The 20,624-nt window shown below is 40.6% G+C and overlaps 1 protein-coding gene across 2 annotated transcripts; it reads right to left on the bottom strand.

Annotated features, from left to right (window-relative positions):
* Positions 1-811: 811 nt before the first annotated feature.
* SLC25A17 (solute carrier family 25 member 17) lies at positions 812-19,631 on the bottom strand. Of its 2 annotated transcripts, none has more exons than XM_068400975.1 (9): positions 19,472-19,631; positions 13,440-13,500; positions 12,301-12,367; positions 10,598-10,749; positions 8,089-8,205; positions 7,236-7,381; positions 5,169-5,264; positions 1,887-1,969; positions 812-1,168 (listed from the first exon to the last, which is right to left on the bottom strand). In XM_068400975.1, the coding sequence occupies exons 1-9, from the start codon at positions 19,619-19,621 to the stop codon at positions 1,060-1,062; spliced, it is 981 nt and encodes a 326-aa protein (XP_068257076.1). In that variant the 5' UTR covers positions 19,622-19,631; the 3' UTR covers positions 812-1,059. The 2 variants fall into 2 exon arrangements, with proteins under 2 accessions (XP_068257076.1, XP_068257075.1); XM_068400974.1 differs by having other exon boundaries at positions 1,076-1,424.
* Positions 19,632-20,624: the final 993 nt, after the last annotated feature.

Below are 20,624 nucleotides of genomic sequence, written 5' to 3'. Positions count from 1 at the left end.
TTTTTTCTTTTAGACAGATACTCCCCAATACTCTTAAAAGAAGCAGTCAGTGTAAAGGTTCTCATTCTTCTTCAAAAGACAGCATTATCTGCAGAATGACATTCCAATTTCATACTTAAATTGACTCAACTGAGACCCAAAAAGGGTGCCATTTAGCAATTCAGTAACATATTTCCTGCAACACTTAATTCTTCTCCCAGACATTCTTGGTGTTAAATTACCATGGGATTTCTCAATACTTCAAATATAGAACTGTTCTTCAGAACAATCCTACTGCAAACTTAATGATGGACACAGCAGGATTTACTTGGATTTTATAGCCTAGGACTATTGAACAAAACTATGCAAAAAGAACATATACACTAACATTAACTGGGACAACAGTTATGACCTTTATGCTTTATGGTCAGGAAAGCGTCTGGGAAGATCAGTGGAAAAATAACTAAAGCATATTTTTGAGAGAGCATACCATTTCTGAAGCATAGGGTAGTGTTTCCTGTCTGCATGAGAACATGGCATGAATTCACATATTCTCACAAGGGTTCCAGAACTTCACATATTTTTGTGTAGCAAGTCCATTTTCTTGAAGCAGCTTGAAAAAGCATGAGGTTATGTTCCTCCTATCTAGCCAGTATCTGCATTCAAGATTTTCAAGATTCAAAATAGGTGGATTCAAGAAGGCAGCGTGCCTATTCACTGGTAATGTACATTCTAGCAGTCCAGAAATCTCATCACCAGATATTTGGGGCAATATCCTATCATTCTGTTCCACAAACATACTTGAAGTTAAAAGAAAACTATGTCAAAAATATTGCTTTTTATGAATTATTTTAATGAACAAAACATGAAGTGACATAAACACAGGTCAAGGAAAATAATATGAAACCAGCCTCACCAGCTGCTGACAGAAGGTAAAGATAGAAGAATAGTTGAGGATGATTTGAGGGAAAACAAGAAAGCATAGTGAGAGATACACAGTCTTGCCAAGAATGTCAACCAAATCATATAGTAGTTAAAATTTAATGTCAAGTGCTTAAATAAGGTCTCTGCTTTGTTTCATTACACAGTGAGTCCACAGAAGAGTAGGGAACGGGGTATCCCTGAATTCATGGCAACAGGTCCTATAGAGCGTATTCCAAATTTCTCCAAACAATGGAAATGGAGATGGCTAAAAAGAAAGAGAAACAGAGAAAATGAGGACCCTTTGTTACCCAGCCTGATCTCAGAAATGGAATGCTTTTTCTAGACCCCATAATCTTTGGCATAGACTCCTTTTTCAATGTCTGCGCGAATGCTTTAATCCCATGACTGTGAAGGTTGCAGCAGTCAGTTTCTCATACACTAGAAACATAAGAGCAGCAGTAAGGACTGTCTGCAGGAGCTTTGCTTCAAGGCCTTTGTAGAGTCCCATTAATCCAAAACGCCTAAGAAGGAAAAAAAAACCACACAAGAAAACAAGTGTGAATAGCCTTCTATACATAAATCAGTACACTACAAAGAATAATTAATATCACAAGTTAATGACAACTGTAAGAATCTTAAATTCATTCTTGATCTCGAGTGCCAGCTATGTTTAATAATATTTTAAAGAGAAAATTCTGCAGAAAGTTAAGCCTTTTGTGCAAAAAACTTGCTTCTTTTCAAGACAAGAGGTGAATGAATTGGTATCCATAGGTATCCTTGATACCACTTACTGTACAGACATTTAGGAGAATTTGGTTTTGTGTACTTATTCTGCAATATATTATGAAAAACAGGTTGACTCAAACAGCAAGTTTAAGGGAAGGAAAAAGAAATAAAAGTCAGATCCAGCACCATTTTCAACATACTAGTCTTCTGTATCATGTTAGGGGGAAAAAAAAAAAAACAAACAACAGAAATCTCACCTCACTCTCTGTTGAAGAAGGTAAAGAACATTTCTAAGACTGCCTAGCGTTCGGTTCTCTGGGTTCAACCTGTGGCGTCCAAACTGAAAAAAAAGGAAGAGCATTTTCACAGAATCATAGAATCATTTTGGTTGGAAAGGACCTTCAAGATCATCAAGTCCAACCATTAACCTAACACTGCCAAGTTCACCACTAAACCGTGTCCCTAAGCACCACATCTACACATCTTTTAAATACCTCCAGGGATGGTGACGCCACCACTTCTCTGGGCAGCCTGTTCCACTGCTTGACAACCCTTTCAGTGAAGAAATTTTTCTTGATATCCAATCTAAACCTCCCCTGGTGCAACTTGAAGCCATTTCCTCTCATCCTATCACTTGTTACTTGGGAGAAGAGATTGACACCTGCCTTGCTCCCACCTCCTTTCAAGTAGTTGGAGAGCACGATAAGGTCTCCCCTCAGCCTCCTTTTCTCCAGGCTAAACAACCCCAGTTCCTTCAGCCGCTCCTCATAAGACTTGTGCTCTAGACCCTTCACCAGCTTCACTGACTTGCTTTGGACTCACTCCAGCACCTCAATGCCTTTCTTGTAGTGAGGGGCCCAAAACTGAACACAGTTGTTTTGTTGTGCTATTTCCCCATGGTTCTAGGCTGAGAACCCAACACATGCGTAAATGCTGGAGAGCCCATCTTAAACCTCTTTTAATATTTTCCAGGTTATACTGGCCATCAGTGAAGAACTGAAGCCAAAGCTCACACTATTGAACTTTACACAGCAAGCATTAAAATGGTATGTGCTACAATAATTTGTTTTGGTTTTAAGATGGATTCTAAGAAAGTGTTACACATGGCCATATTTTCTCTCTTTCGGTTGCTCTAGAGGAAAGAGTTTTCAAGATCTCAAAAGCATAATTTACAGAGTCTTAGTAGGGATATGGCATTCAAAGCAAGTTCTTTCTGGCTTGCTCAGCTTTTATTTAACAAAGACTCAAAGCCTCATACATTTGCAAACCATTATTACATTGAGATTGCACAGTTGAACCCAAAATTTATCTGCCCAGCAATGGGCTTGGAGGAAAATATTTACACGTGAACTGCTGTGGAAGAATCCAAAATTGTTTGATCCATCTACCTGGCCTAAATAATACTCCTCTTTTACTCAATGTGTTTGCTTATCCCCAAACTGTTTTTCAGTAGGCATGACAGCTGCTGCTGTAATTTTGTGTCTCAGAGTTTTAAACTAGCAACTTCAGCAATTCCTTTTCTAGCATTCATTAATACTCTTATCTGATACAGGTCGATAGTACCGTCAGCAAGCTGTAACTATGAATTATTAATACACAAGGGTTGCCACACTTGTATTTATAACATAGCCAAATAGCTTTTGAAGCCTATATTATGCTTCTGTGCTAAGAAAGGTGAACTTGAGCAACTGCCTGTGGGTGAGTTTCTCCCAGAACTTATTCAGGCAACTGCTACTTCTTAGGTGTAAGAAATTACCATTGACAGGAGGTGGAGTATACAAGCAGATTTAGGTAGTTCAGAAATTGTAAGAAAATGCCAGGATGACACAGTCACCAAAAGACAGAAGAATTTTGTTCAAAAAGCCAAAAGCAGACAGACAAAACATGAAGTAACAGTCACAAGATCATAACCATTTCTACAGCAACCACAGAAAGGAACTAGGGTTGAAGCTGTTACATTGACATAGCCCCATGAAAACTGCACTGCTCTGCAATGCTAAGGCTAAAATAGAGCGCTCCAACTTTCCTTCCAGTTCTCCTTCACACCAGCAGAAAACACATCACAAATTAAAAACAGACTGATGTTGCAACTTATCCAAACAAAGCTGTATTTGCTTAAATGTTTTTCTGTATCTGTCACTTCAGTAATAGAAGTCTGTGTTACTAGTTTAACTCCCGAGATGTGTCCTGGCTGTTAAAACAGGATAAGATATCAAATGAAGGCACTAGCCTAGCAGCTTGTCAAAAGTGATGAAAACTTCAGAAAAGATCACCGCTGACAAAACTACAATGTGGCTAACACATCTACAATGCAGATGCCATTTTATGCACCATTAGGGTGCTGAAGTAGAAAGCCATGCAGACACAAAAGTTTTATCTAGTGTCTTGTCAGGGGAGCAGCAACCACACAGTAAACATAGTCAAGTGCTGTTGGTTTAAAATACAGCATCCAAACGGTCTTTTTACAGGCTATCAAAAATCAAAATACATTTAGTCCACTCTGAGAGAAGAAAAACTATAATAATTACAAAACTTGCATGAAAATCACTTTTCCAGATGAAAAATTAACAAGAAAAATCCCCTATTAGACAAGTCTGAAAAGTGATATCCTTAGTATGGAAGGCTCATGTTCAATAATTCAACTAATTCTCCATATTTATACACGTTTTAGAACATATATAATGGCTTTACAATACACGCAAGTTAGGGCTTCTCCTTACTTAGGAAAACAGCATTATATTTCATGTGGAAACATTTATTAGTATTTAACTGTTGCAAAATCATCAAGAAACAACTTACAAAAAAAGATTAAAAAGCACAGAAATTGAAGTACAATATGCTTGCTTATGTACAGCCAGGTCTCTTCCCCTCCCCCTTCAACTTTGTCTTGTTTCAATATTACAACAATATTGGTACATACTGAAGGTAATAGCATTATTCAGCATACATACAAATTGCAAGTGAGAATAAATGCAAGTGTGTCCATTGCCACTACAATTAGTGTACAAGGCCGGGCAAGTGGTTAAAGATATTACTTACGAGGGAGCTCAGCTTCCCCTGATGAATCAGATTCTGGCTACTGACAAGGTCAGGCCACCATCCGAATAAAACAAAACCTATGAATAGAACTTTTTTTGGATTACCCTAGGTCATCTGGAAACAAACTGGGTTTAGAGGATTTAATTTTAAGTTCCAATTTGACACATTTTCTATTTATATTCAAAGAAGTAAATCTACATTTTTGTAGCGCCTAAAAGCATTATGGTGCATCAGCTTCTGTGAGACACTACCGATGCACTAGGCTGTCAATCCTACCAGCTACTTGAAACAAACGTGCACCAGTAATACCAAGTTCTCTCAGAATCTGTCAGTACAGGATCAAAGAAGAGAGGTATCCTTTTCAGTGACCTGCATGGTGCAAAATGAGCTCCCAAAATGATGAGTTCATTAACAAAAAAGAAAAACGAGCCATATGAACAAGGCTTGCATTAGAAAGAACAAGTCAGAGGCAGTTACCCTGAAATGAAATTATTACTTACCCGCAGAATTGACTGTACTGTCTGCAGAGGGTAAGTGAGGGTGGTGGCAACTGCTTTGGCTATTGCACCAATGACAAAAGCATCCAAAGATGTGAGCTGTTCAATAGATAAAGAACGTATTACTTCCACATAGTACCAAACCAGCCAATTACCCTTACATGTTTGGGGATTCTGTACTAGAACCTGCTACCTGGTTATCTAAGTATCTTTGGCATAAAGATTTCATGAGGTATCTGGGTCTTCTCATTTTCAAGATTTAGTTATAGTAGAGCCAACTTACCTTCTCACAACTGAAGTTTATTTGTAACTTCTACCTGCTCACAAGCTTTTGCATTTCTCACTATAACTAGGTTACTAAAACACAGTGGAGATAAAAACATAGCGGAGATAAAGCCATACAAGTGGACCAATTTAAAGCACTGGGAATACACAAAAGATAAAGGAAATAGCATTTAAACATACCATCAACCCATAAGCATTTCAGCTTTTGCAACATTTAAACTAACAAGTCACATGGCACTTGTGAAAAGGTGACAGTGAAAGACTCCTTGAACATCACTCTATCATCCTGAGACATAATCACTATGCTATCAGGCAGAATTTTAATCTTGATGACATAGGCTAAAAATCTCATCCCCTATTACTTAAGAATATCTGCCGGAAGTCCGTCCTATCCTCCAAAGCCCACAACGTTCCATAACGCACCAAATACATTGTTACAGCCTCAGCTGATGACAATGCATCTTAGTCTAAAGGTGTGAATTAATAACTGAAAATAAGTAGGTGCCCATATCAAAACATGCTACTAATTTGTAAAATATGCTGATTGCAATCAGAAATACGCACACACATGCACATCTTTAAAAAGTCAATCTGATATACTTAAGACAATTGGAAAAAGATCAAGTAGGAAGAAAAATGTTGTCCAAAATATAAATGACCATTGCTAGGGAAAAAAAGTATTTTCCACTGATCATGGACAAAACATGCCCTAATTTAAGGTAGAACTAAGTAATTTAAAAGAAACACAAGAAATAAATATAGCAATTAGCCAACAGGCAAATAACAATGCAGAGGGAAGCTCAGCTTGTCACTCACAAAAAATTGATTATCCATAATGTAACTGGATAGAACAATCAGGCACAAAGAGAGTGCTACAGCTGCAGTATTGACTAAAGATGGTAAAAAGCCCAAGCCTCATTTATGATGCAAAAATTCATATAAAAATAATTTCACTATGTCTTGAGGAAAAAGAAGATGGCTTTGTAACATATTGACATGATCTAACATTTTAATACAGCCAAATGCATTCTAAAGTCATGAGTTAACAGCAAAACACTGCAGCTTAAGCATATAATATGTTATGAGATTATCCTAAAATGTAACACAAATGCTTTCCAATTTGCTAGAAAATAAAAGGAACATGAGTTCAGGTGAGACGCTATATCTGACAGATAAAAAAGAAAAAGAATAAAGAAAAAGACGGGGACTATAAAGCAGGGACAGAAAAGTGATTCAACCTCTATTTAGAGAATCAGGGAGGTACGGTTGCAATGCTATGTTCAATTCTAGTGTCCATCCTTGAAAAAAGGATATTGAAAAACTGAGGGCTTCAGGAAAAAAAAGTGTTATTAAAAATGACAGGGTCCAAGACAAATCGGTGATACTTCAAAGGCTCAACATACTTGATCTACTGGAGAAAGTGTAAAGAGGTGACTTCAAGACAGTCTGTACATAGATGCTTATAAAACAGATAAATTAGCATTGAAATCTCTACTTTTAATCAAGAGCTGGGAACAAATCTAAACAAACGTGGACAAGAGGTGCAGTTTTATTTTTACAGGTACAGGAATTCATCACAGGAATATCTTCCCTAGCGACATGAAAGATTCATGTCTCACTTCACAATCATGGATCTTTTTTAGAAGATATGCTAACTCAAAAAACCCCTCAAAAATACAAGAACCAAAACCAAACCTACATTTCTGAATTTGGTCAAGTAACACATGTCAAAGAACCTGACATATAACAGAGAATGTCCATCACCTGGCCTCAAAACACACTCACTTGTAGCTGCTTTTTCAAAAGCTTCCGTTTAAAGCCTTCATAAAACATGAACTGTATGGCAGGATTGAAGACCAGCAGCAAAGAGGGGAAAGTACCATTCCATAAAGCTAAGACTCCTTCATCTCGTATTATCTGATGAAAGGCATCTGAGAAGAAAGGGGGGAAAAAAAATCATTAAAATTTTGAGTACAAAATTCTGACTGTAGAAGATGAGAAAAGTTACACTTAAAGTTTAATATTCAAAGTGTATGAAAATCCACTACAGTTTATGCGACTTTTTTTATCTTCCATTCTAATCTGGAAATTAATGGAAAAATACTGACAAAGGAGGTTCTTGCTCACACCACCATTAACGTAAACAAAGCTCATCATCTGCACAGACACCCCGCTCTTTTTAGTACAAGCTCAGCATCAACATTAAGGTCTTCTAAACCTTCTTCAAAACAGCAACAATAATTCTTTACTCATTTAGTTTTAAAAGGAAGACAGCCTGAACATGTGGGTGATTAAGAGATTAAGATGAGTGACGTTTAATTTGCAGATTGCCTGTCCAAACTCAGATTCCCAGCTACCACCTCACTGGGCTCACTACTACTCCAGGACTTGTAAGATAAGATACCTACCCTTGCAAAAGATATTTTAGTTACAGATGTGCATACTACAAACTCTTAATTACCATCAGAAATGGCCAAGTCCTGTTTCCTGTAAAACTCAATGACTGCAAAGCACTAGGGAAGCATAGAGATTCCAGGGTGAAACTGGTTACATGAATAAAAGTCTTCAAACTTCAGAGTCCTTGATATATTTCGTTTAATGATCTTCTCTTTGGTTGAACACAACAACAGGTGCTTACCTATTATGCCTTTATAATTGGTTGGTACAATGTCTTCATTTCTAAATTTTGCTCCCTGCAGCTTCAGACGTGTGTTCACTACCCAAAGAGGAGTGGTCAACAGGACATTCACTACACCTAATGCAAAACACAGCACAAAGAAAGCAGACAGAACCAGAAGATTTCAAATTTTTTCTTATCCTCTTTCACCCCGATTCGCACACTACTGAAATTACTGGTAAGAAGAGGGGGAAAAACTAACACAGCATAACAGCAAAAGTAAACTGGTAATTTGTAATAACCTACTTCAAGCATCCCCCTCACAGCTCCACCATGATTTAGCTGTCAGCAGATTGCATGCAGGGGGAAGACATTTCTCCTACTCCTCCCCAAAACAAACCAAAAACCAAACACCAAGCAACAAAATACAACAAATATCAACATGTTGAAGGAATCTGAACTGAATTTGTTACTTTGCTGCATACTACACCACCCTGGAGCACAAGATACTCTACTTTTTCATGCCCTGCTTCACTCCATGATGACTTGCTGCCTGCGTACTTTCAGAAAGAAACACAGAGTGATAAGGTTAGAAGAATTATTTTAGGAGGAGAGATCAAAATAGATAAATGCATGCAGCTTGATAACCAGAACACAGCTCCTACACTGCCAAAAGAATGAGAATACCATTTCTAGAGTCACTAAGTACACTTAAGGTGGAAAACACAGGATTCTGCAAATATTTTAAGTGAGGCTTAGAAGTGGCAAGAGATTACAAACAATAACAAACCCCAACAGTACAGTTTGAAAGTTGAGTATCAGAAAGTAGCATGGAGGAGGAGAAACAGACAAACACACATAAGGCTGTAACAAAGAGGTATTGAGAAGTACAGTTCTAAACTAACAGGGAGAAGGATTAAGTGACATTACTTCTGCAATCATCTGGTACATGTCTTTCCTGTTCAGTAATGCCTGAGGCAGTTACCTTGAAGTAATTATGTAAAAACAAGGTTCTGATCTTTCTTATTAATATTTCTGCATCACAGAAATTAGCAATTGCTTCTACACTGCTTGCTTTGGTAGGAGGAGTCAGAGTGACAGACTGAATTATTCCGTTATATTGAGATGGACACAGTCTATCACTACACCTCTTTCAGATTTACTGTTCTTGTTAAAACTTTACTACCTACATTGTGCCCATTTGTTCTTTTTCTTTTCCTTTAAGAGGGTTCAAAAAAGCAGAATATAAACATAATATTTCAGTATCCTTCATAAGGACTACAATCAGCTCTCAAAAAAGTTCGGAGCAAAATCAAGCACTAGAAAAGTCAAGGCACATTAATGTCTCTCAACCAAAGTCAAGGTGATTACATTATGGATCAACAGGTTAAATTACAAGTATATTGTGCTCTTTCACCTAGACTCAGTTAAAGGAGACAAAACTTTATTTTCCATACTGGAAAGGTAATTTTTTTTAATATATTTTTCCAATCTGTATTTGCTACCAGTAGGAGGAATGAGAGATGGGTAGGGAGAATTAGTAAACATCTCAAGTGGAATTTTTCAGTTTACACCAGATATTATTCCATTAGAAGGATATAAACTATGGACATTGAAGAAGTCATTTAACCAACAAGCTATTACCCTAATTCCTGCAGTCTTTGGTCCAGAATGTAATTATAAGAAAGGTTCCCCCAGTGATAAAGCCAACTTAAGAATTTCTTTCCTTACTTTCCCCCAACTATTCAGCTATTCAATGTGCCTACACACTGAAAGTACAAGAAACTAGCAAAAAGTAACCACCACCACCCCCACTCCTCAGATAATCACAGGCCTTTTTTTTTTGCAGGTTTTTTAAAATCAGCTTGTTTCAGCATGGTTGCATGAGCAATTGTTTCTGTAAAATAGTACAGGCAAACACAGCCAGCCACACAGTGATTATTTTTCACATTGGATTTGCTAGAAAAGCCACTAGTGTCATCATCCCTTCAGAGAAGCCACTGTAGCATCCATGTGAGAGGAAGAGATGAAAAAAGAACATAGAGTTCCCATTGTATTTGCATATACTAGGGACTTACTGTCACTTTCAGATGACGATCCAAAAAAAGTCTGAAAACTGGCACCCAAATCTTTACATTAAAAGCTCTTACTTATCCTAATAAAAAATATTTCAGAATTGGCATATATCTTTTCCTCTGAAAAAAAACTACCACTTCTCCCTGCTACTTGTCTTCAACATGTAAAAGATGATGCTTAGATACCATGGTAAACAACACACTAGACAAATAAATACCAGATTGCAACAGCACTGTGCTGTGTGACAGAATTCACAACAGGAACAGTTTCTGCACCTACATACGAGATGGGGAGGACACAGAAGAGCAATCAAACAGAGCTGTACAATGAAGCAGGTCTGCATACAGTGGGAGGCATAAGCGTTCAGTGTGACCTCCAGTGGACTTCATAAGAAAAACATCAGACAGAATATACTAAAAATACATTTTTGATGAAATTGAGATTTAAGTATTACCTGCAACAACCCCAAGCACCAAGTCTTTTCCAGTGGTTGAATGCTGACCTTTGACCCAGAGAGCTTTAAGACTATTAAATGTATAAAAGTAAACAAAATTGGAACAGCAAAGGCTGGAGATAACAGGGAACCATCCTCGATATGGTGCCAACCTAACGGAGAGGAAAACATCATGGTAAGGGATCAGCAAAGTATTCATGTGATCTGGTTGATTTTACATGTTGGTGGAGGGTCCCAGAGATACAATACTGTATACTACGTACAATACTAACTAGATATGTCTTTATCATTAATGGTAACAAATCATACCATATGATACTCCTGACTGTACCATAAAAAAAAAATTAAGCACTTACATTTATAAATTATAGTAATGAGGAATAATTCAATTGAAAAGGAGCTGTAGAGGTACAATATATTTACAGTGAGAAGTTTGGAGTTCACTCACTCCAAAAGTGAGTATTACCACCATATTTGCTCTCTACCAACAGCCAGCGATGAACTACAAACATCCAGGGGATGAATATATGTTTGAAGTATGTATAAACTTCTACAGAAAGTCCATTAGCTAAACCTATTTGCTTTATATTACATCTAGATATGAGACAAGACTACACAAACTAATGCAAACAACATGTTTATGATCTCACATCACAGATTTTGGATCTGTTGTGAGGTTTTGTGGGGGTTTTTATTCCAGATGCATCTCTAAAACTACTATCATTGCTTAGCCAAGCCTTGCCAATACCTTTGGAAGAAACAATTGGCAATTTACCTCTTGCCAGAATTACTGATATTTCTGTTTCACAGGAAAAGTAGGATGACCACTTTTGCAGTCTCTCCATTTCAGTTAACCTCTTAATTTTTCTTTTTTTATTTTCTTTCTTTTTTTTTTTTTTTTAATTGACATTTACTTGACACCTTCATGTAACAAATGTAATGTGGGAAAGTGAACAACAGAGATCACGAACTGACTGAGAAGTACTCGTGCATCCAACTGCCAACTGCTCAAGTTCAAAGGTGGCAAAACATTATTGGCCAAGCTAAACTTTTGTCAGCTTTAATGTCCTGGAAGCTCTGGTCTACATAAGAGTTCCAGGGATTCACTTAGGAAAATACTTGTAACAAGGACACGCATACAACTGTTTTTCTCAGCCAGCTCAGCTCAGACTGTGTGGCAAATAAAGCACAGCATTGCTGAAAGTTAACTGCTTTTAGACACATCTTCAATCTCATCAGCATAAGGAGTCATTTGTTGTTTACTTCCACATGATTAGGAGGAGAAAAAACTTCCAACTGGGAAACATGTCTCAATTCTCCTGTTGAAAGTGGCTCAGCTGCCCAAGAGTTTCGTCTTGGTTATGAGAAATGGACACACCCAAGAACCAAGGCAGAAGCAGCTGGTTTATCAGGTACGTTTGTGTACAAACCTGCATTTCTGAGGAGGCACAGCTACCTCCCTACTGGAGGCACAGTTACATCACTGAACAGCTTGATTGCATAAGGTGCTCAGGGAAGTTATTTTGAAGTAGCTTAAGATGAACACGTAAGATTATGTAAATCATATCACACTTATATGAAGACATTTTAATTCATAGTAAAAATCTGTCCGTGTGGGCTAACTATTCCACTTTAACAGCACATTCAAATTAGTTTTAGAGCTTGCCTATATGAAGACAAGAGGAAAATCAGTATCTACTCACAGGCCTTCTTCTTTGATTATTTCCAATAGGACTGCTGGTGTTGTCTTAGACTTCCGCTTCTCATCAACTGGAAAACAGAACAATTACACTTTTAGATTATTCTGATTTTCAGCACTTATTTTCAACTCTTTATCCTTCCTATTCTGAACATACCCCAGAGGAGCATGTTTCTTCTTCCTCATAATGGATAGACGTTCCCTACTTCTGCAGCAATTCCAGAAAGCATCTCTATATTTTCATGTGCTAGGTAAGGCTACTTCCTTTTTTCATTCTTTACCAGACTTGCAGGTTCTGTTGGGCACCAGAGTATCTGCAGTTACCAATTCCTAAAATGATACTTGTGACATGAACTGAAGGTAGGTTCACCTTAGGTAAGAGACTAGAACTGGGCCTGCCTAACTGCTCTCAAAACTGTACCTTGGACTCCAGACTAGCATCACCAGCAGAGCAATCTCCTACAGTTCATCAGTGAACAGCTAAGCCTTAGCAAAACACTGTCTCTCCCTGAATTGAAAGCTGCTCAACAGTGATACCATGCTAATTTCTCAACCACATATTTCTCATGACCTGGCTGATGATCTCCCTCGAGTTCTTAATAATGCTTGAGTTACAGTGCTAAAATGCTTGGTGATTCTGTGACTTTTGATTGGGAGACAGAGCATTAGAACAGCAAAGTTTAGCCCCAGACTGCATTTTTGCAAATATCGGACATTTCTATCCAGTTCTAACCTTGACTTTTCCCTTTAAACCATTCTCAGGAATAACTCTAGACTAGTTTTTCATGACACTACCCCTGCGTTTCGAACTGTTCTCAGCAACCAAAGGCAGCAACACATAAATGCAATCCTGTGTAATCTCACATCTTTATTTTCCTTTTTGGTCTTAGATAACCATTTAAAATCCATGTCTGGCCACACATCACACAGACTTTTCAGCTAATTAAAAGGTTGCCCAATACTTTCAAAAGGGAGAATTACCTCCAGCTGCAAAAATGGTGTTAGTGATTAAATGGTGCTAGAGTTACTCAGGTAAGATTCCTGTTCATGCAAGACAGGGCCCCCTCCAACCACCGTTACAAGTGTCCAAGCCAACAAGAACAGAAACACCATTGTACAAAGAAACTAGAGTTTGACACTTACCCTGAAGTCTAAGCCTAGCTGTATCCAAAGGAAAAAACACAGTCATTGCAGTCACACTGCCCTGAAAAACAAAATAAGCTGGCTATATAGCGTATCAGTTGCTCATATGGATGCCTGACAGACTCTTTGTAGCCCTTCACTTCTCACCCAGAAACCAGTGTACTGAATAAGTTTTAAAAGGGGATAAACTCCATACATAACAATGTCTTTTTGAAGTGTTTTTCGGTTCCACACTTACAAAACCATTTTTTTTTCTCTTGTATTAGATCAAGCTAAAATTAAAACCATTAGAAGCTTTTTGCCCAAAGAGAAAGTTTTTGAAGTCTGAGAGCTGATAAAGTGGCTATCAGGAGACAAACATGTTGTACTTTTTCTACCTCCCATTAGCCTCAATACCCAATTTCTGTTTTGTTTTGTTTTGTTTTTAAAAAAGGAAGAATATAACACAAGCAACCGTTCTGTTACAATAACCTTGTTTTGACTTAAGGGAAAAAAAAAACACACAAAACCTTTTGTTCATGAAAAAACTGATAGTACAAGCTTTTCAGGACTTAATCTAGCATTGTATTAAATTCCAATTTAGGCAATAGAGATCTGCCTACACCCCCTGTGACATGAATTACGCATGATGAATTAAATAATGACCTAGATGTCACCAGATTCACTTCCTGCAAATCCAACACACTCTCTTCACTTCCTGCGCAATCCAACTATAAAGCCTCTAAATGGAAAAGCCAGCAGCCACTCTCCTTTACCACAGGGTTAAGTACTGTATTTGCAAACACCCTTATCTTCCATACAGGCGCTGTGCCCTCTCTTTCCGCCACCATTCAGCTTCTTCGTGCTTCAGTACTCTAGCATTAATATTGCACAGCTTTTGGAAAAGGTATCTAACTCAAAAAGACTCCGGCTTGGTGTAAACCTGTTAACACTCTACAGTAGCATTAAATGCACTATGTGGCTGCTAAAGCTGTGGCACTCTTCCGTTACTAGCCATGCAAACCGTTTAAATGGTGCAAAGGTCTGGGATACCACAAGTCACACAAGCGCTGTGTTTAAAGCACGCTACACAGTCTGACTTGAACTTTTCTAGAGCTACGTTATGCCATACATTTGAGTGAGCTTTGCCTCTGGAAACACTCCAGCTCCTAAGCATGCTGCTTGGACCTATCTCTACAACCAACAACAGAGGATTATTTTTCAGGTGGTGTTTCCTTACTAAGACTTCTTGGTTGAAGTGTTAACAAGATGTAAGTTTCTCCAGTTTTCACAACACCAGGTAGCAGATGAAAGGAAACACTTGGCCATAACTACCTGGTTATTTTAACCCATTTCGTTCGGGCTCTAGCCAAAAGGGTTGGTTCTGCTCTCCCATGTACTTGTCCTGTGTCTGCTCATTCTCAGTATCTACTGAGTAAGCAGCTGGACAGCAAGTAGGATGAACAAACCCATCAGACTAAAGATTTACAAAAAATACATTTCAGTTACAAGGCCAGCGCTAGCACAAAAAAGTGCCAGAAAGAGCCAAAATACACCTCCTAATGACAGTTGCATTACAGCAACTCTGAAGGCAACCTCAAAACACACTTACACACACCTTTGCACAAAACAGCCACATGACTGCACAGTCACTACAAGTTCCAGCCTTTCCCTGATCAATTTATCCTGCTTCCATCCTCCTGAAGTGAGATTTATCCCGAATCCTACTCTCAATGCAATCCACCATGCAGCAATGCACACGCTTGCACTCAAAAATCAGAAAACGGGAATGGGGAAATAGCTGGGGTAGTAGCACACAGGACAAAGGGGTGGACACAAGGTACAGAATAGAATATTTCAGTTGGACCTACAACAATTATAAAGTCCAACTGCCTGACCACTTCAGGGCTGACCAAAAGTTAAAGCATATTATTCAGTGCATTGTCCAAATGCCTCTTAAATGCTGATTGATAGGTTTGGGGCATTGACCACCTCTCTAGGAAGCCTGTTCTAGTGTTTGACTGCCCTCTTGGTAAATAAATGCTTCCTAATGTCCAGTCTAAATCTCCCCTGGAGCAGCTTTGAACCATTTCCATGCGATGAGACTTACAGGCTTCTTAAAACTGGCTTAAAACATATATAAATCTAAAGCTTAACAGAATGTCATGACATAACTCAGCTGATCTAACAGATTACTGCCTGTAAAAGATAGTTTGTACTTTCTCCCCTCCTTTTTCTAAATTTAGGGAAATAAACTCAGAAAAGCAGAGTTACTTTTCTCCTGGGTTTATAAATGGAACAACTCAACTACATGGCAAGGAGACTGCCAGAAGCATCATATGGAGGAGACGGGATTTCATGGCTAGAAGTAAGGGAAAGGAGAGGGATGAGCATCAGAAAAACAAAACCTCTTGAGATGGGCTCAGATTCCTTACTAAATCGCACTTGAGACCAGCAGGGAAAGTAACCCATATTACTGATTGCAGGAACATATGCTGAAACGTATGACCCTGTACTGTTGAAAGGGTGAGGCTTCACTGTCTGCCTTCCCACCGCCTCCCTGTCAGCGCTGAATCCCAGCAGTTTGCCAAGTCAAGTCATGCTATCGCTGAATAATCACTAGGACAGGTACAAACTGGCTTAAGCAATCCCAGCTCTTGGTTAACTATATTTGCATCCCTGCCTCCTCTATTCTGGTGGCATAACTTTTTGGGCACCTATATGATGATGCAGGCAAGGAAACTAATCTGGCTGAAAAAATACCTTTTTCCACTGGGCTACTTTTTCAGTCAGATCAGTTCCCTGATAAGCCACAGCACCACATAAACAACTGTGCAGTAGCCAAGAGGAGGCACTAAGTGGCCAGAACAAATGGCCTGAGGTGACTCTGCTGCCAGGAAGAGGCGTGCAGGACCAGAGCCTAAAGTTTGGTTTTCTAAAAAATAACAGTAATAAAAAAATTAAAATTTAAAAAAAAAATCATCAGCCAACATTTAGAGTCAAACAAAGCAGCTTGACTGCTGCCATACTACCCTTATAAAATTCTCACTCCTGCAGCTTTTGGAACAGGAAGGTTACTTTATAGCTATACGCAGAGATAAAGAATACTTATATAATTCAATTAAAGTTCACAGGAAATCGAGCACTGATTTTTTTTGCTGCTCACAAAACTGCTCATTTGTATCGTGTTTGACTAGGCAGCCTAGAAGATACATGAGCTTTCACCATATTAGAACAGAAACAAAAATTATCACGTTGTGATCGGACATGTTCTTCTGACTCATTACCTCAGCACAGTTCTGTGGGTTGCTTTTTCTTTTTTTTTTTTTTAAATTCTTGCATCACATCTGCACATCAGCATGCCTTATAATAATTTAAACAAATCGTGAGACAGTATAAGAACAGGTAGTACCCATGTCAAAGATCTTGCCAACGTTTATATATTACGGCACTTAACAGAAATCTCTAAATTGATAAGTACATCTTTATCATAACAAAAAAAAAACCAAACAATCAAGGCCTCCAGACTAAGGCAGTTAAAAAAAAAAAAAAGAAAAGAAAAAAGCCACCTCATTTTAGGAAACTTATGGCTCCAGGCTTTAAATTGTATATGCATATTAGTGACAGCAAGTGGAAGTCACAAGGGTACAGAAGTCCAATAGCTCCGAAAAGTTCTGTCTTCCTTCATAGCAACATCACTGCAGAGATATAAGTATCTTAAAATACAATAGGGTATTTCTATTAACTTATTTAACACCACCAAGGGATCTGAGATAGCATTTTATTACGCATTTTAAGTTTATGGCTGGATTTATAAGTTTGGTTCATACCACAAACTGTTCAGGAGCACAGCCTGATCATATGGGAGTGAGAAGCTAACAGTGAGGGCTAGACAGTATTACCAACTTCTGTACAAGCCAGAAAAAAGAGAGCAAGCAGTATTTCAAAAATTAGATCATTTGAGAGAGTTCCATTTCTTGGAAATGGAAACAAAATCCCCATTGCCTTTGATGCTTAAATAAGCAGACTGAAACCACTTTAAAGAGCAGACAATAATCCCATGTTTATTTATGATAAAGACAAAACAACCCTTAGTCTTTTTTTCTTTCTTTTAGAATCAGCCTTTATTGTTCAATAACATTTAGTGACTTTCATCCTCTACAAGACACAAGACATTGTGAGTTATTTTAAGGACTCAAATTAGAACAGGAAGTTTTGCCGGAACAGTAGATCAGCACTGCTAAAATACATATTTAGGTGTTCTTGCCAGTCTGGAATAACCCAGGAGTAAAGCTGCATCAGCTTGCTTGAAATCCATCCATACGTCTGGTCCAACATGCTACATTGTGCTAAAATTCTTAATCTGTTGGAAGTAAAAGACTGATTTGCTATTTACAGAGCTAGCGCTCATTCATTCAAGGGCTGGGCATACTAGGAGATGTACAGAAAATAAACACTACTTTTTAATTTACAAGTGTCATATGAAAAATTTAACTCAATAACCTATATGAACCTCCTCTAGATGCACTGCGCTTGTTTCATGTTTTGATTAACACTTCACAACTTGTAAGTATTCCTAAGACAAATGCAGAATGCGAATGCTTAGTACAACTCTTATTTCACACAGCTGAAGTGTTGTCCCTCTACCTTAACTTCTGAGAAGCTTACATTTTCGTAACTAATTTGGTGCTCAACTTCAGATGCTCACTTTCTAAGGGAGCACACCTGCAGCTCACATGGGCTCAGAGGAGGCTCCAGGTGCTCAGGATGGTCAGCAGCCTCAAGATTCATAGAATCATAGAATAGTTTGGGTTGGAAGGGACCTTAAAGATCATCTAGTTTCAATCTGCCTGCCACAGGCAGGGACACCTTCCACTAGACCAGGTTGCTCAATGCCCCATCCAACCTGACCTTGAACACTGCCAGGGAGTGGGCATCCACAGCTTCTCTGGGCAACCTGTTCCAGTGTCTCACTACTCTCACAGTAAAGAATTTCTTCCTAATATCTAATCTAAATCTACCCTCTTTCAGTTTAAACCTGTTCCCCCTCGTCCTGTCACTACTTGCCCTTGTAAAAAGCCCCTCTCCAGATTTCCTGTAGGCCCCCTTCAGGTACTGGAAGGCTGCTATAAGGTCTCCCTGGAGCCTTCTCTTATCCAGGCTGAAGAGCCCCAACTCTCTCAGCCTGTCTTCATAGGAGAGGTGCTCCAGCCCTCTGATCATCTTCGTGGCCCTCCTCTGGACTCACTCCAACAGGTCTGTGTCCTTCTTATGTTGGGAGCCCCAGAGCTAGATGCAGTACTCCAGGTGGGGTCTCATGACAGTGGAGTAAGGGGGCAGAATCACCTCCCTTGACCTGCTGGCCACGCTGCTTTTGATGCAGCCCAGGATACGGTTGGCCTTCTGGGCTGCAAGCACACACTGCCGGCTCATGTTAAGCTTCTCATCAACCATCACCCCCAAGTCCTCCTCCTCAGGGCTGCGCTCAATCCATTCTCCGCCCAGCCTGTATTTGTGCTTGGGATTGCCCCGACCCACGTGCAGGACCTTGCACTTGGCCTTATTGAACTTCATGCGGTTCGCACAGGCCCAGCTCTCAAGCCTGTCAAGGTCCCTCTGGATGGGGTTCATCAAACCCCACATCCAAAACTAGCGACGAGGCAAGCGAGGGGCTTTGCAAGCGCACTCGCACGGGTTGGGCGGCGGAGCCGAGACCCGGTGTCAGGAAGCCCCTCACCTCACACCCTCTTCTCGTGACCGGGAAGGGCTCGGGCACGGCCACGCACGGGCCGCGCCTCAGCCAGGTCACCTCAGACCCGCGGGGCCCGCCGCCCGCACCGCCCTGCGCTCCCCGCCTCCGCACCCCACCCACGCCGCCCCCTCAGGCGAACAAAGGTTTAAGGCGGCCCGCGACCTCCTCCGCGCCCCGCATCAGGCTGTCACGGCCGCTCCGCCCATCCTTCCACCCCGCCACCGGCCACGGGCGCCGCCGAGGAGACGCCCCCTCCCCCCCACGGCCCGCAATGGCTCCGAGCCCCGGCGCGCTCGCTCACCACAGCCCCAGACATGGCGTGCACCAGGCTCTCGTAGGAGGCGATGGAAGACATCGCGGCGGCTCCTGCGGGCTCCGCCGCCAGCCGTCCCGGCTGCACCGCGGCACCAGCCAGACCTCGGCTACTACCGGCCGCCGCCGCTCCCGCCATGGGGCCCACCCGCCCGTCACGTGCCGCCTGGCCCCGCCCCCCCGCCTCCAGCGGCTCCTCCCACCGGCGGGTCCGGCGCATGTGCGCTGCTGCTCCTCGGCCGCCAGGCCGGGGCTGGCGCTCAGGGCCGCGCTGAGGGGGAGCGGCGGGGGAGGGCTGGCGGCGGCGGAAGGGCTGGAGCCCGCCGGGAGACGGGAACCGGGGTGGTCACCCACGAGAAGGGGTGGAGGGACAGCTGGGGAAAGCGTTAGGCAGGGAATTGTAGCACCTGGCTGTAAGAGAGGAACCCGAGGCGCTCATAAGCAGCGAGGTTGGAGGAACAGATCTGAAGTGCTTTGGTATCTCTAGTGGTGTACGTCGGGTTTTTTCTCTACCCCAAGCAGGCCTTACCTCACGGAAGCTTAGAATAATTGCTGTGGCTTTAAGAAAAACACAGGATTGGGGTAGATCACTGGGAATACTGAGGAAATCCATTGTTCCTTCCTGTGCAGGTACAATAATACCTTTTCTTGCCACCACCAGCTTCCTTTTCCCAAACACTTAACATAAGCGTTTAATTACGAAGAGCAGACACTTTAACTTAACATTCTGTTTCTACTTTTCCTAACTTCAGCCCCTTTCCTTCTACCTAAAGTCCAGTATCCTTAAAAGAACACTTTTCCAAGCCAATCATTTCTTACTTCATATTCCATGTGGACCGATCGACCTTGTTGCTTTTTCCAGCTATTTTGTTTGCTCCTTTTCCCTGTCTGTAAGCCCTTTCTTACTCCTCCTCTGCCTTCACAGAATCACAGAATGTTAGGGATTGGAAGGGACCTCGAGAGATCATCTAGTCCAATCCCCCTGCCGGAGCAGGATTACCTAGATCATGTCACACAGGAACGCGTCCAGGCGGGTTTTGAATGTCTCCAGAGAAGGAGACTCCACAACCTCTCCGGGCAGCCTGTTCCAGTGTTCGGTCACCCTCACCGTAAAGAAGTTTTTCCTCATATTTATGCGGAAC

Source organism: Nyctibius grandis, chromosome 5, assembly GCF_013368605.1.
Source record: "Nyctibius grandis isolate bNycGra1 chromosome 5, bNycGra1.pri, whole genome shotgun sequence".
Taxonomy (NCBI): Eukaryota; Metazoa; Chordata; class Aves; order Nyctibiiformes; family Nyctibiidae; genus Nyctibius; species Nyctibius grandis.
This window is presented reverse-complemented; position numbering and strand designations above follow the sequence as displayed.